The sequence below is a fragment of the Notolabrus celidotus genome, chromosome 9, assembly GCF_009762535.1.
Source record: "Notolabrus celidotus isolate fNotCel1 chromosome 9, fNotCel1.pri, whole genome shotgun sequence".
Lineage (NCBI taxonomy): Eukaryota > Metazoa > Chordata > Actinopteri > Labriformes > Labridae > Notolabrus > Notolabrus celidotus.
In genome coordinates this window covers 133,142-146,966 of record NC_048280.1, presented here as the reverse complement: position 1 = coordinate 146,966, position 13,825 = coordinate 133,142, and the positions used below count along the sequence as shown (strand labels likewise).

Genomic DNA, 13,825 nt, shown 5'->3' with positions numbered 1-13,825 from the left:
TATCATATAATGAAAAATAATTATATTAAGAATGTTTTAAGCCAAATATGAAACCTGAATAATTTTCACTAAGTAGAAAAATCTGCCAGTAAGTTAAAAAAAAAATGTTGACGTTTGTAGAAATAATAATAATTTTTTTTTAAAGCTTCACAATTTAACATTTCTTCCCTCACTGACAGATTTATTCAACCTTTACAAATAACCCAGGTTTAATTTTAAGCTTTTACTATTTTAAAATAAGACATTTATCTGGTTTATCAGGTGAATGTGAATTTCAATAAGAGAACTAAAATATTTTGGCAAGAAATAAAAAAAAAAAATTTGTTTGTAGTTTTGAGTTTTTTGCAGCAGAAGCTTTAAAGTTGGGTTCAACATTTAAGGAAATTAAATTTTTAAATTTGTTATGCAGATGAAAAAAATTGAGAAATATATGAAAAATATTTAATCTGCGAGAAAGAAAAAATTGTTTCAGACGATTTAAATATTTTTCAGTATAATTCATTAAAGCATATTGAAGTTTGTGAATAAAATATTGACCAAAGTTTGTTCCATTTGACGACAAAATCAACCAAAAAAATGTTAAAATGTGATTTTAACATTTTCATATTTTTATCAAGCAGCTTCTTCAAAATGCTTCGTCTACATTTAATTAAATTGTGTCTTTTTAACTTTGTTTTTTGAGGTTTTATTATCATTCTAACATTAGGGGGGAGTATTGCCAAGAACCTCAGGATGCATAAAATTAAAAGGACAAATTAAGTCAAAACTTTTTGATTGAAAACTTTTCCACTTTATTGTTTTTGAAATACTGAAGTTGCATTTAAGTTCCAACTCAGCTAAAATGTGATTTTTTTATTATTACAAAAATATCAATATTAAGAGTTGAAATGTAGATATCATATTGGAGGTCAAAGTATCTTGATATATTGCTGTATTGATATTTTTTCACACCTCTAATTATTGCATTACACTGTGTGTGAGTTATTTTATTTGTCTTTACTTAAATTAAATGATTAAATATTGAATTTAATCTTGACAAACCGCTTCTCCTCTTGATTTAACAGACCATATTAATCTGTTAATCTGTGTTTGTATCGTTCCCTCTGCAGGTTTCCTCACCGTCAGCTGCAGCCGTGTGAAGTAAAACTCGCTCCTCTGTTTTTTGGCTGCAGAAAAAGCCGCTGTGTGTTTTCTGTTGCTGATGTCAAACTGAAACTCAAACTGAAACTCGGACTCCTGACAGGCGGCAAAACTCTCATCGGCTCCAAATAAATGTTGGTTGTAACTCTACTGCGATCTGTCCTCGTCTGCGGCTCCTGACAGCCTCCCCCAAAACTCCCCCGTCCTCCCTCCCTCCCCCCAACACATCTGACAGCTCCTCGGCTCTAACACCAGACCCCCGACCACGCCGTGAGAGAGTGTGTGTGTGTGTGAGTGTGTGTGTGTGTGTGTGTGTGTGAGAGATCCTGACAGAGAGGATGAATTTGTGTGGTGACAGCTTCAACAGACGCTCTAATAAAGTACTTTTCTGCTCTCTGCTGCTCTTGTTTGTCGTTCGGAGTTTGTCTGCAGACTCGGAGAGAAAACAAGATTTGTGTTCAAAAAAAAAAAAGTTTTCACATGACTGAGCCGTGGAGGTGCGCTCGTTTTCTCTGACTGCACACACCAGCAGCCTTCAGAGAGGGGAGAGAGAACCCTGGGAGCATCCTTTCATTAAACACAGCTCCACTTTCAGCGATTCAACTCAGACAGGAAATAAAAATCTACTTTAATAAAATGATAAATAACGGCAGGATGAATCATGTTCTGATGATGTTTTCATATCTGTGTGGCAGGTAAAGACAGAAGCATCAACTGGAGCATCAAATGCACTTTGTCAGGTTGAATTTAATATTTCTTTGACACACTTTTTACTTCTGCCTTCAGCCAGTTTAGATATTTAATGACAAAATAAACTGATTACCAAGCAAAGCAGCCAAACAGCTGAGGATGCAGAGAACGACCACGTGGAAGCAGAGCCTCTGAGAAGCGTGGATATCAGGAGGAGTGTGTTTTAAGGCTCTCATTTAAATCCAGATCAACCACCAGACATGAGGCGACACATTCAGGAAGTCAGAACGTCTTTAAACATCTACAGGTGTTCTGGTGTGGCTTGCTCCTCTTTCTAACTCAGACCTACTTTCATTTTTTGAAGAAGTGTCTGTTTTAATCTATTTCATATTGAATCTGTGAGCTGTAATGTTTCTTTCTGATGTCGTGATCATGGTTTCTTGGTCTCACCTCTTTGATCTCGTCTTTGGCCTGCTGCAGTTTGTCCGGTTTGTTGGTGTTTTGCAGTTTGGCTTCGGCTTCTCGTTTCTTCTGCAGGAGCATCTGACTGTCCTGCCACTTCTGCCACGTCTTCATACGGTGGTCAAACACGCCCTGAAGGAAACACACAGTCATAAGATGAATAAGTAAATCAACAGGAACATCTTACTGCATTAAAAAAGTTCAAAACGCCGCAGCTCGAGTATTGACTAAAACTAGGAAGAGGGAGCACATTTCTCCAGTGTTAGCTTCTCTACACTGACTCCCAATAAAATGTAGAATAGAATTTAAAATCCTTCTTTTAACCTACAAAGCTCTTAAAAATCAGGCACCCTCATATCTTAAAGAGCTCATCGTGCCCTATTACCCCTCTAGAACTCTACTCTCCCAACATGCAGGCTTGCTAGTCGTACCTAAAATCTCTAAAAGTAGTATGGGAGGTAGAACCTTCAGTTATCAGGCCCCTCTCCTTTGGAATCATCTACCAGTCAGGGTCCGGGAGGCAGACACCCTCTCCACTTTTAAGAGTAGACTTAAAACTTTCCTTTTTGATAAAGCTTATAGTTAGAGCTGGATCAGGCTTGGACCAGCTTTTGTCATGCTGCTATAGGCCTAGACTGCCGGGGGAACTGGCACACTGACACACTGGGATCCTAGCTCACCCTCTTCCCCCCAACCCCCTTCATCACTTACTTTAACTCTGCCTGTCCCATTAAAGTTACTAACCATAGTACCTTTCTGGAGTCCCTGAGCTCCATTGTCTCGTAGATTCCTCTGAGCTGCCGTAGACGTCCTCCTGCTGACGGACGATCTGGACTCCAGCGGCAACAGCTTCTACGACTCGTCTCATCACTATCACCTCTCTCTCTTACTCCCCTCTATCTGTCTTTCCAGACCCAACTCAGTCGAGGCATGATGGCTGTCTAACATGAGTCTGGTCCTGCTGGAGGTTTCTGCCTGTTAAAAGGAAGTTTGTCCTCACCACTGTAACTAGCTAAATACTGTGAGGTGTAATGCTCATGATGGATTAAGGTGGGGTCAGACTGAGTCTTATCCTGTCTTGGTGTTGGGTCTCTGTTCATAATTTGACATAGAGTGGTCTAGACCTGCTCTGTTTGTAAAAGCGTCTTGAGATAACGTTTGTTGTGATTTGGCGCGATACAAATAAAGATTGATTGATTGATTGATTGATTAAAACCATCACCACTCCTCACTGTGAGACGACTACAGCACTCAACACATCTGAGGAACGTCACCGAGATCCGTCCACTATGGAGGACATGCCGGGCAAAATCTGAACCCTTAGATATGTATGTTTATCTAGTGTGTATGCATACATTCTTACTCTCCTTTTCATATCTGTTTTATATTTTTTTTTATCATTTTTATTAGTTTAATTTTTGTATTTCTATTTTTTAATTCAAAGTTTTGTGTGTATCATTATTATTTATGATTATTAGAATTACTCTTATTATTAATATTATTATTTCATTATTGTCATTATTATTATTATTATTATTTATATTATTTTTGTTATTAATATTAATATTTGTATCCTTATAATTATAATTATTGTCATTATCATCATTATTATTATTATTTTTACTATTATTATTTCTAGTTTTATTATATTATCATTATGATTAGTATTTTTTTTTATTATTAATTAAATTGTATTTATTTTTTGTATATATTTTTTTGCATATAAAACTCTGTTTAAAACACATAAAAATATGTTTGAACATTAGAGCTGTTTTGTAAATATTGCATTCTGCTAATAACAGCATTATAATAACGAGCCTTTAATTTTAAGGAATATTAATTCATGCTGCTTTTTTATTTGCTGTAGCAGTGTTATAACAGAGGAGTTAAAGCAGACATTAGAATTGTTTAAATACATTTAAAAAAATGTCTCTAGTGATAAAAGAACCAAATAACTTCAAAATAAAAGATCTGATTTAAAGCATCAGTCAGGATCTTTCAGTCTGTGTGGATTCTGGCGCCCTCCTGTGGACAAAGTATGTCATATCTAATTTAGAGCTATTGTAAATCCTGATTTTATTATATTCAAAAGTCATGATCCATATAAAGTCAATCCAATCAGACATTTAATGTATTTATTTATAAATTTAATTAAAAAGAGCTCCATCGTGAATTTATTTTCATTAACGAATGAGTCGCTAAGAAATGAGCTGGAAACTAAATAAAGAGAAGTAAAAATCCAAACCACACAAGTTCTCAAAGTCAAGAACATCTTCACTAACGTCAGATCTTCTGATTAATTAAATCAATTATTGATATTTCTTAAAGGCACACAGAGCCGACAGCAGGAAGCTAGCTTAAGCGCTTTCCAAAACTCCACCGGTGTTCCAGTTTAAAGTGTGACCGTGCTAACTGACATTAAACGTACTCATCAGAAACTAAAATAAGAAACATGCTAATCTGAAGCGACACACACAGACTGTGGCTCTACATAAAAAACACACAACGCTCTACAGCCTCTACTCTGACTCTACTCTCTACCTCTACTCTGACTCTCTCTACTCCTCGGTCTGGTTCCTACCTGGACCCAGGTGTTTGTGGTCCAGCAGCTCAGACAGCATGTGGATCAGCAGAGTTAGTATCTGAGCTTTAACATTAAACCGAGGTTAGCTCAGAGCGCGAGTCAGGAGACTCCTTCGTACCTTGACGGCGGTGATGAGGCGGACGTAGTCGCCCAGTAACTCAGAGAACAGGTGGAAGTCCGCGTTGGCCTGGTCCTGGTGCAGCTGGTCGATCTTCTCCTCCACCTCGGCCAGCTGGGACAGAGCGCGGGACAGAGCCGTGTGGTCCTCGCTGTTCCCCAACATGGCCGCCGACTTGGCGAACTGCGCCGTGTTCACTGACAGCTCTGCGGAGGAGACGAGGTTAGCATACGTTCTATGAAGAGCTACACGTCTGCACACAGACTGCACATTGATGAACACAGTTTCAACCTCTTTCTCTGGACAACTTTAAATAAAGAGACCGGATTATTATATTCTGGATCTGACTGTAAACATACGCAGCGTCCTGCAGTTCCAGAAGGAACCACTAGGGGTGCTAGCCTCACAGACCCACCTTTCCTGTGACAGACCAGAGACTCCACGCTGATATGAAGCTTCCTCAGCTGAACGTCCAGATTCTCAAAATGCTGCTGCTTCTCCTCGAACCACTGAAACACACACACACACACACACACACACACACACACACACACACACACACACACACACACACACGTTAACACAAACACATACATCTATAATTACCACAATAATCTTTTCTCACTTTAGTTCTCTCCTTTTCTTCTCCCCTTGCTTCCTCCATGAATTCCTCTTTCCTTGTTTTGATTTTCATCCTTCCTAGTGCCTCATTTTTATCCTTTCCTAACTTCCTGCCCCCTTACTTCCAGTGTTTTATCTGCTTCCTTACTCCTCATCTTTTTTTCCTTTTCTGTCCTCTTAATTCCTTTATTTCATCTCCCTTCCCTTCCTTCCTAACTGCTCCACAGTTTCCCACAGCACCACCTCCCTGCTTTGTTTAACTTCTTCCCTAACTTCCTTCCTTTCCTGCACCCTTGCTTCCTCCCGCCGTACTAAAACCCCTTTTGTTTCTTCTCCTTTGCTCCCTTCCCTCCTCTCCTCCCTCGTTCACTCACAGCGTCAGACTCGTTCATCTTGATGGTCATCTTGTTGACGGCGTCGGCGGCCTTGTTGACCATCCGGAGGAGCCCGGCGCTGCTCAGAGCCTGAGTGCTGACGGCACGCGGCAACTGGACAACAAACAAACAAACAAACAAACAAACAAACAAACAAACAAACAAACAAAGAGAATGAGACCAAACACTGAGGAAAAAAATCTGTTCTTTAAAATCAAAAGAAGAGTGACTGAAGTGAAATCTCGTAGACCTCCTGATATCAGAACACAGGAAGTAGAGACGAGCGTATTACAACCTGGATGTAAAGAGGCACAGGTGATGATGTCATCAGGTAGTGGGTGTGGTTTGTCAGTATGTTGATCTAGTAAATGGAGGTAAAGTTGTATGTAGGCTGTGTCTGGTTAAACTGACATATAACCACTCCACCAGAGACATGAGGAACCAGCTCAGGCATGAGGACGCTGACCTGCAGACAGAGCTAGCTCTGCTGGAGGTAGACTCACTCAGTGAACCGGTCTGACCTGCAGACTCTGTGAACCTGAGTTTAGCTGTGTTTGATAAATTGTGTTCTGATTAGTTGCTTCTCAACATCTCATTCTCAACAGGAATATTATATATGTTCATTTTTAATTCATCATAACATCCTTATTCATTTTATTTAGTTTGATGTATCTGAAATCTTTTCCACTCATCCCTTTTGTTTTGTCATGTTTTGGTTATTTTTCTTTGTTTTTTTTTTTTCTTTCATTACCCTGAATTTTCTTTAATTTTTACTATTTTTGTCTCATTTAAAATCATGTTGCTTTTTTCTTTATTTGCTCTTTTAAAGTTTTATTATTATTTTATATTTTGGGAAACAGGAAGTATGGGGAGTAGAGAGTCGGGTAGGAAATGCAGTGACTGGTCCAGGCTAGAACTGAACCTGTGACCTCTCTGATGAGGGCCATGGCCTTTGTATATGGGGGGCACGCTTAGACCGCTAGGCCACAAGAGTCCAGCTCTTTTAAAGTTTTAAAATTATCTACTTTCTCTATTTTTTTCATTTTCATTGGAGCATTATCGCTTTAATCATGATGCAATAAATGTCAGAAATAAACGTATTATTTCATTTTTTTAATGCGTAGTGTTTTGGCCCTTTAGGTCCACCATAGAGAAGCAGCCGCTGTGTCTTCCTGCTTCCTTCTACGACACTTTTAAACGAGACATTTCACAACAAACTCTCAGAGTAACCTGCACTTTGAGTCAAACTGAATCAAAATATCATGAAGAACTTTGAGTCTGAGCTAACAGCTATGAGCTAATCTGATGCTAATATTGAGATAATGAAGATTTTGAAATAATCGTGTCACAGCCCTGATTTTCATATTTCTTTCTCTCCTCTGTTTTTCCCTCTCTCCTCTCCTAAACTCCGCCCCCCCCTCTCCTCCTCTCTGATTGTAATGTCTCCCACGTTCAGCTAAGTGCGCCCGCTTTCTGTGTGAAAACCACCTCAGACCGGTCCTGTCGGTCTGAAGGGGTCCGGGTGTCCGTCTGAAAACAGCCTCATTTCTCTTCATTTTGGGAAAGTTTACTTTTGATCAGACGTTCGGGGTTTTCCTCCGACGCCGGAGCCGGTTTACCCCCCCTCCCCTAAATCTCATTTAACAGGAGCGGCTGCAGCGAGGGGACGGCTCTGTCCCCGGGGGTCTCTCTGACGGGAGGGGGGCGGGGGTAAATGAGAGGAGGCGGGGGTTAAAATAGCTTTCAATTGAAACCTGGTCAGACCGCCCCCCCTCCTCCTCCTCCTCCTCTGGTTGTGTTTCATTAAGCGGTCCGGACCGGCCGACACGCTCGGTCAGGCGTCCGAGTGATTCATCTGTTCAATCTGTGACACCAGGCCATTTATTCTGGACACAACAACTGCCGGCGCCTCCCAACACAATCCCAGCTCCGGTTAGTGAGGAGGAGGAGGAGGAGGAGGAGGAGGAGGAGGAGGAAGAGGAGGGAGAGCTGCATCCAACAAGACGAAATGTTACAGAGGATTTAGTCTGAGTGGAAAATAAAGCGAGGAAACAGGGAACGCCGCAGACCCTTAAACCCTGAGGCAGTTTTTAGAGTCCGGGCTGCAGGCGGAGACTCGCCGGTTTGACCTCCAGGAGACGTTTCACAGCTGGGATGAGACAAGGCAGAGAGAGGTTTTTCCTGGCTTGGAGGTGGGTTTGGTGTTTTGGCCTCGTTCAGGAGGACTCAGACCGTCTGTGAGTCTGAATCTCTGGATTGAAGAATTAAAAACCACAGATGAGATATCTGACCGATCCAAGAAACTGCACATGGGAGAAGAAGGAAGTCCAAGACTAAAAGTCAAGCTTCAGCAAGGCTAAACTCAGGATCACAGAGTCTGGAGTCTGAGTGAGTCTACCTCCAGCAGAGCTAGCGCCCCCTGCAGGTCAGCGTCCTCATGCCTGTGCTGGTTCCTCATGTCTCTGGTGGAGTGGTTATATGTCAGTTTAACCAGACACAGCCTACATACAACTTTACCTCCATTTACTACATCAACATACTGACAAACCACGCCCACTACCTGATGACGTCATCACCTGTGCTCCTTTACATCCAGGTAGTAGAGCTGCAGAGCGTTGTTACAGCTCCAGCTAGAGGAGGGAGGCTGAACTACAGCGAGGACACAACATGTGACCAGAGCTTTGTTTGTTTACCTCTGAGCTCTCCAGGAACAGAAGGACGTCAGGATCCTTCAGCAGGATGGGATGTTTCACCGTCCTCATCAGATACCTGAACACACAGGAACAAAGATTTAAACTCTGTTACAACCTCAAAGTCTTTCAGTCCTACTGATTCTGATTTATTATCTCAAACTTATACATGTCTCTTCAATGTTTATGTTTATTTTAATGTTTTCAAGTTTGCTTGTTCTCTGGGTCAGACTTCCTTAATTATAACTTTTATTAAAATACAAAAAAAGAGCAACAAATTACAGAAAGAGAGATCTCTGGAGTGTTCAGAGAATAAAGTCACAATTATTTATTAATACTTTATTTTCTGTACAACTTCACAAACTTAAATCAAGAACAGAAACACACTAGACCACTCCCAACCCACACCCTCTTTTTTATTTTATTTATTTATTTATTATTTTATTTATTATTTTATTTATTATTTTATTCCATTTTATTTTATTTTATTTCATTTTATTATTGTTGTTATTGTTATTATTATTTTCTTGTACTGTGTTATTTTGTTTATTGTTGTGTTGAGTTTGGGTTATTTTATTTTTATGTCATTTTTCATTAAATATATGGAAAAATATTGAAAAAAAAAAATGCAATGTACTTGAAAGTACAGTGATCTGGAACGTTGCAATTGTTTTCCCTGCAATAAAGTAATAAAAAAACAAAAAAACTTTATTTTTTGGGTAAAAAATACAAAAATAAAAATTTTGCTTACAAAAAAATTCCCCCAAAAACACAAAAGTGTATTCAAATTGTTATTAAAACAAAAATATAAAAATAAGATTTTTTTTAGAGCCAAATATTATATTTTTTGTCTTTAATATTTATGTTTGGGTTAAAGTTTCTTAATGATTTTTTTTAATAAATATTATTGAGTTGTAGTTCCTCCCTCGGCTTTATTCCTTACAAATTCACTTTTATTAAAAATGAACACTTAAAGTGACGAACATGAAAACTTTGTGAAAACTGATGCTAACACTTTAGTAAGTTCTGATTTAAGGGATTCAAATATTTAATAATAATAATAATAATTAATGTTTTATCGTCCGTCCATCAGCGTGGAGTTCTGCAGCTCTGAGCTCCATCAGCTGTCACTGGCTGACCTTCCTGTCAATCAAACGCCATCATTAAAGGGCAGCAGAATGTCAGCCCCGCCCACAGCAAAGTATTGATCATAACAGGAGAAGCTGCAGATTTGTAAATAAATAAATAACAGCTGATGAAGTTTAAAGTTTAAAGACTCTCATTACTTTTTAAAAACATAAATCAGCTGTTCTCGTTGTTTTATCTGTTTTCAGCTCTTGTTTCTATTTTAGTAAGACTGTGTTTCTAATGTAAAGTGTATTATCTGGACTCCAGCTGATACGGACGTGCTGGACTCCAGCGGCAACAGCTTCTACGACTCGTCTCATCACTATCACTTCTCTCTCTTACTCCCCTCTATCTGTCTTTCCAGACCCAACTCAGTCGAGGCATGATGGCTGTCTAACATGAGTCTGGTCCTGCTGGAGGTTTCTGCCTGTTAAAAGGAAGTTTTTCCTCTCCACTGTAACTAGTTAAATACTGTGAGGTGCAATGCTCATGATGGATTAAGGTGGGGTCAGACTGAGTCTTACCCTGTCTTGGTGTTGGGTCTCTGTTCATAATTTGACATAGAGTGGTCTAGACCTCCTATGTTTGTAAAAGCGTCTTGAGATAACGTTTGTTGTGATTTGGCGCTATACAAATAAAGATTGATTGATGATATTATAATCTTACAGAGACACCAACGTGGAGTTTTACCCAACGGCGACAAAAGAGGGCGAAATTATTTTTTTTTCTGGGGTTAGATCAGAAAAGAAAATTCAAGGGGTTCTAAGGGTTGCTTAATCATTAGTATCACCCCACGGATTTTTTTTTTTGGCATCATGGTGAGATGGTCCCTCTCCATCTAAGTGTGTTAGGTCTCTCTCTCCTTCTCTCTCCCTGTCCCTTTGTATATCCCTATGTAATCTTTCTTTCACTTTCTCTTATTTTTTTTATTTTATTTGGTCCACCTATGTGTGCACGCCCTCTTTTACAGAACATGATATTAGCTGCCAATAAAAGAGAGGCCAGAGTTCTAAGAGGGATGGTGATGGTTGCATGCACACAGTCACAAGCACAGAACAAAAAGGTTTTTCTTTCTTTTCTTTTGCTGCAAGAATAAATTGCATGAATATTTGACAGTTTGTGACAAACATGACACAAACCAGAAATATATATGCAGACAAGAGGAAGAAAAAAAAAAAAAAAAAAAAGAAAAGAAAATTCAGACATTTTTAATTTAATTCAAATTTTTTTCTCACAATTTTGAGATTAAGAGATTTAAGATGTCAATTTAATTTAATTTATTTTAAGTAAAGCATCTTATTTTCTTTTAATGGTTTAATATTTTAGTGTTTTATTATCTTAGAAATGCATTTTATTTTGGTGAGTTTAATTTCCTGTGTTGAGTTTTTTTTTTAAAGTTATATTTTTGGCATTTTTGCCTTTATTTGATAGGACAGCTGAAGAGAGACAGGAAATGTGGGGAGTAGAGAGAGAGGGAAGACATGCAGGAAATGGTCGACCGGCCGGGAATCGAACCGGCGACCCCTGCGACGAGGACTGTAGCCTCTGTATGTGGGGCGCTTAGACCGCTAGACCACCAGCGCCCCATGTGTTGAGTTTTAACATCTTATGTTTCCTCATTAAGATATCATGAGACCGTTCCTCGGTTCATTCAGCAACTTCTTTTTGATTTTTCATTTATTTATTTATTTTATTTTCATTGTTTTTATTATTATTGTTGCAAATATTGTGGTCTTAACCTATGGGGGGTGGGTTTGGGTTCAGGGCTGGGGTTGGGATTAGAATGGGGGGGGGTCTTTTTATTTTTATTTCTATATATATATTTTTTTATATTTATATCTTCTTCTTAATTTATTCTATTTTAAGTTGTTTTCATGTTCAGCACTTTGTGTTACAATGTCATTGTATGAAAAGGGTTTATAAATAAAGTTTGATTGATTGATTTTAAAAGATGTTTGAATTTTATTTTGTTTTGTTTTTTTGGCCTATCCTCAATAATAAGCCTTTTTCTGTATTATCTGTGTTTTAGAAAATCTTATCGCTCTCTTATTGGGTGACTTTATAAAACATGAAGTTGATGAATATCATAAAAATATTAAACAGAAACTGAAAAGAGAAACAGTTGGAGGCGGGGCGGGACAAGCTGCTGTATGTGTAAAGATTTGGCGCCCCCTGTGGACGTAGCAGGTAATCTAACCTTTTGGCTGATTTGTATCTTTTTCACTCAAACCCTCATTTTTAGATTCACAGCTTTCCAATATCTGATTTCAACTCTTAAATGTCCCAGTGTCCTTGAATGCACCACAGAATCCCCAGACGATGATGCATCTCTGACCAAACTTCATCAGATGATTCCTTTACCTCTCGAGCGCCGACCTCCTCTTCTCCACAAAGTCATTGGACGACGGGTCCTCCTTCCCCACCTTCACCTTCGTCATCCCTGCAGGCGAGGAAACAGACGCTCATCAACATAACTGATCCACACTCGTGACAGAAACCGAGGCGAGCGATCAACATAACAAACACAGGAAGAGACGATGCGTCGACGCCGACGGCGAGCAAACTCTGAGGATCCTGAACAAACACGTCTTCATGTTTATCTGTTTGTTTCCTAAACAGGTGAGGAAGAAGAGTTCAGCTCCTCTAACCTTCTTCATCCTCTGCAGAGAAGGAGACTCACGCATCAACTTTAAATCAAGCTGAACTCGTTTCAACTTCTCTGCATCTACAGATTACTTCCTGGATTAATCAGCTGATTACTTCCCCCACTAATCCGGTGAATGTTTGGATTCTAAATATTCTGAAAACTGTGAGAAATGTTTTCACAATGAGTCAAAGTCTGAGGTGACGCACACGTCAGAATTACTCTCAGCATTACGGGAGTATTTTCAGATTATTGGTGGTTACTGGACGACTTATTTCAGCTTTGTGTGTCAAAACCTTGATTTGTAAAGTCACGTGAAGTGAACGCCTCGTCTGTGAAGTTTAAAGGCGATACACGGCAGGAGCTTTACTTACCCACAATGCTTTTCTCCGGTGCCGGAGGGACGATGTAGCCTATGTGCAGATACTTGGAGGCCAGTTTGCTGTGCAGGCCGAGGAAGTCACTGAAACGCCTTTTTACTGAGAACTCGTCAGACTTAAAGAGAGACAGAGACGTCTGGACGAGAGAGAGAGAGAGAGAAAAGAGAGAGAGAGAGTCAAATAGTTGTTATGATGCATGTGCACAAACGGGCGCCATCTTTGTAGTTTTGGAGCCAGAAGCGACCATATTTGGGCGATGAGGTGGCGTGCACGATTTGCAAGATGCATCCCTAACTCACAGTTCAGCCTGGTTTACACTTCAGCTTTGAATCTTCACCGTACGTCCACGCAGCCTGATGTGCACCTCCTTATAAATGTAACTACAAGTTGAAACGGCGCAGACTGCGAGCTCTGTGATTGGTCGGCTGGGTTGCATCATATTTCCGTCTCTTATTTTGATCAATTACTGCTCGACATTCATCCGCTCCTCCAATAAGATGCTCTGAGTCTCCGTAGTTTCCTGCAGAGAATGTAGTGTGATCGGAAACAGGCGATATATCCCACGTAGAAATTGCACCGCCTAAATGCGCCCGGTTTCTGGTTTCTGTTTGACTCTTAATGGGAGCATTATTTGAATCATCACGCTGGATTGAGACTGAGACTAAAACCTCAAGAGGAAAATGTTCCCTAAGAAGACATTTGAAAACGAGTCAAAAAGAACGTCTGATCTACGAAGTGTTAAATGCACCACGAACTGCGCTGTAGAACAAACAGCGTCACTGTGCGCTGCTGCTGTTTGCATATGTTTAAATGCACCATCATGCATTCATTTGGGGTGAAAAAGGCCTCCTTTGATGCAAATTAACCTCACAGTGGAAGACGTCTAATTCACAAACATCGGTGCTAGAGTTGGCGGTAAATGCGCCGCAGAATTTATAAGGACTGTGGGATGTTGCACCTCAAACTTTCCGTAGAAAGACGCCCCAACCAATTC

The 13,825-nt window shown here is 39.7% G+C and overlaps 1 protein-coding gene across 2 annotated transcripts in view; it reads right to left on the bottom strand.

The window, feature by feature from the left end:
- snx2 (sorting nexin 2) overlaps nucleotides 1–13,825 on the bottom strand; it is a 36,775-nt gene that overhangs the window by 7,749 nt on the left and 15,201 nt on the right. For both annotated transcript variants that reach the window (XM_034692481.1, XM_034692482.1), the window contains exons 6-12: nucleotides 12,826–12,967; nucleotides 12,169–12,247; nucleotides 8,683–8,758; nucleotides 5,990–6,103; nucleotides 5,410–5,503; nucleotides 4,995–5,200; nucleotides 2,281–2,424 (exon numbers count right to left, since the gene is read on the bottom strand). In XM_034692481.1, the coding sequence (XP_034548372.1) occupies nucleotides 2,281–2,424; nucleotides 4,995–5,200; nucleotides 5,410–5,503; nucleotides 5,990–6,103; nucleotides 8,683–8,758; nucleotides 12,169–12,247; nucleotides 12,826–12,967 (855 nt within the window). The remainder of the gene's footprint in view (nucleotides 1–2,280; nucleotides 2,425–4,994; nucleotides 5,201–5,409; nucleotides 5,504–5,989; nucleotides 6,104–8,682; nucleotides 8,759–12,168; nucleotides 12,248–12,825; nucleotides 12,968–13,825) is intronic.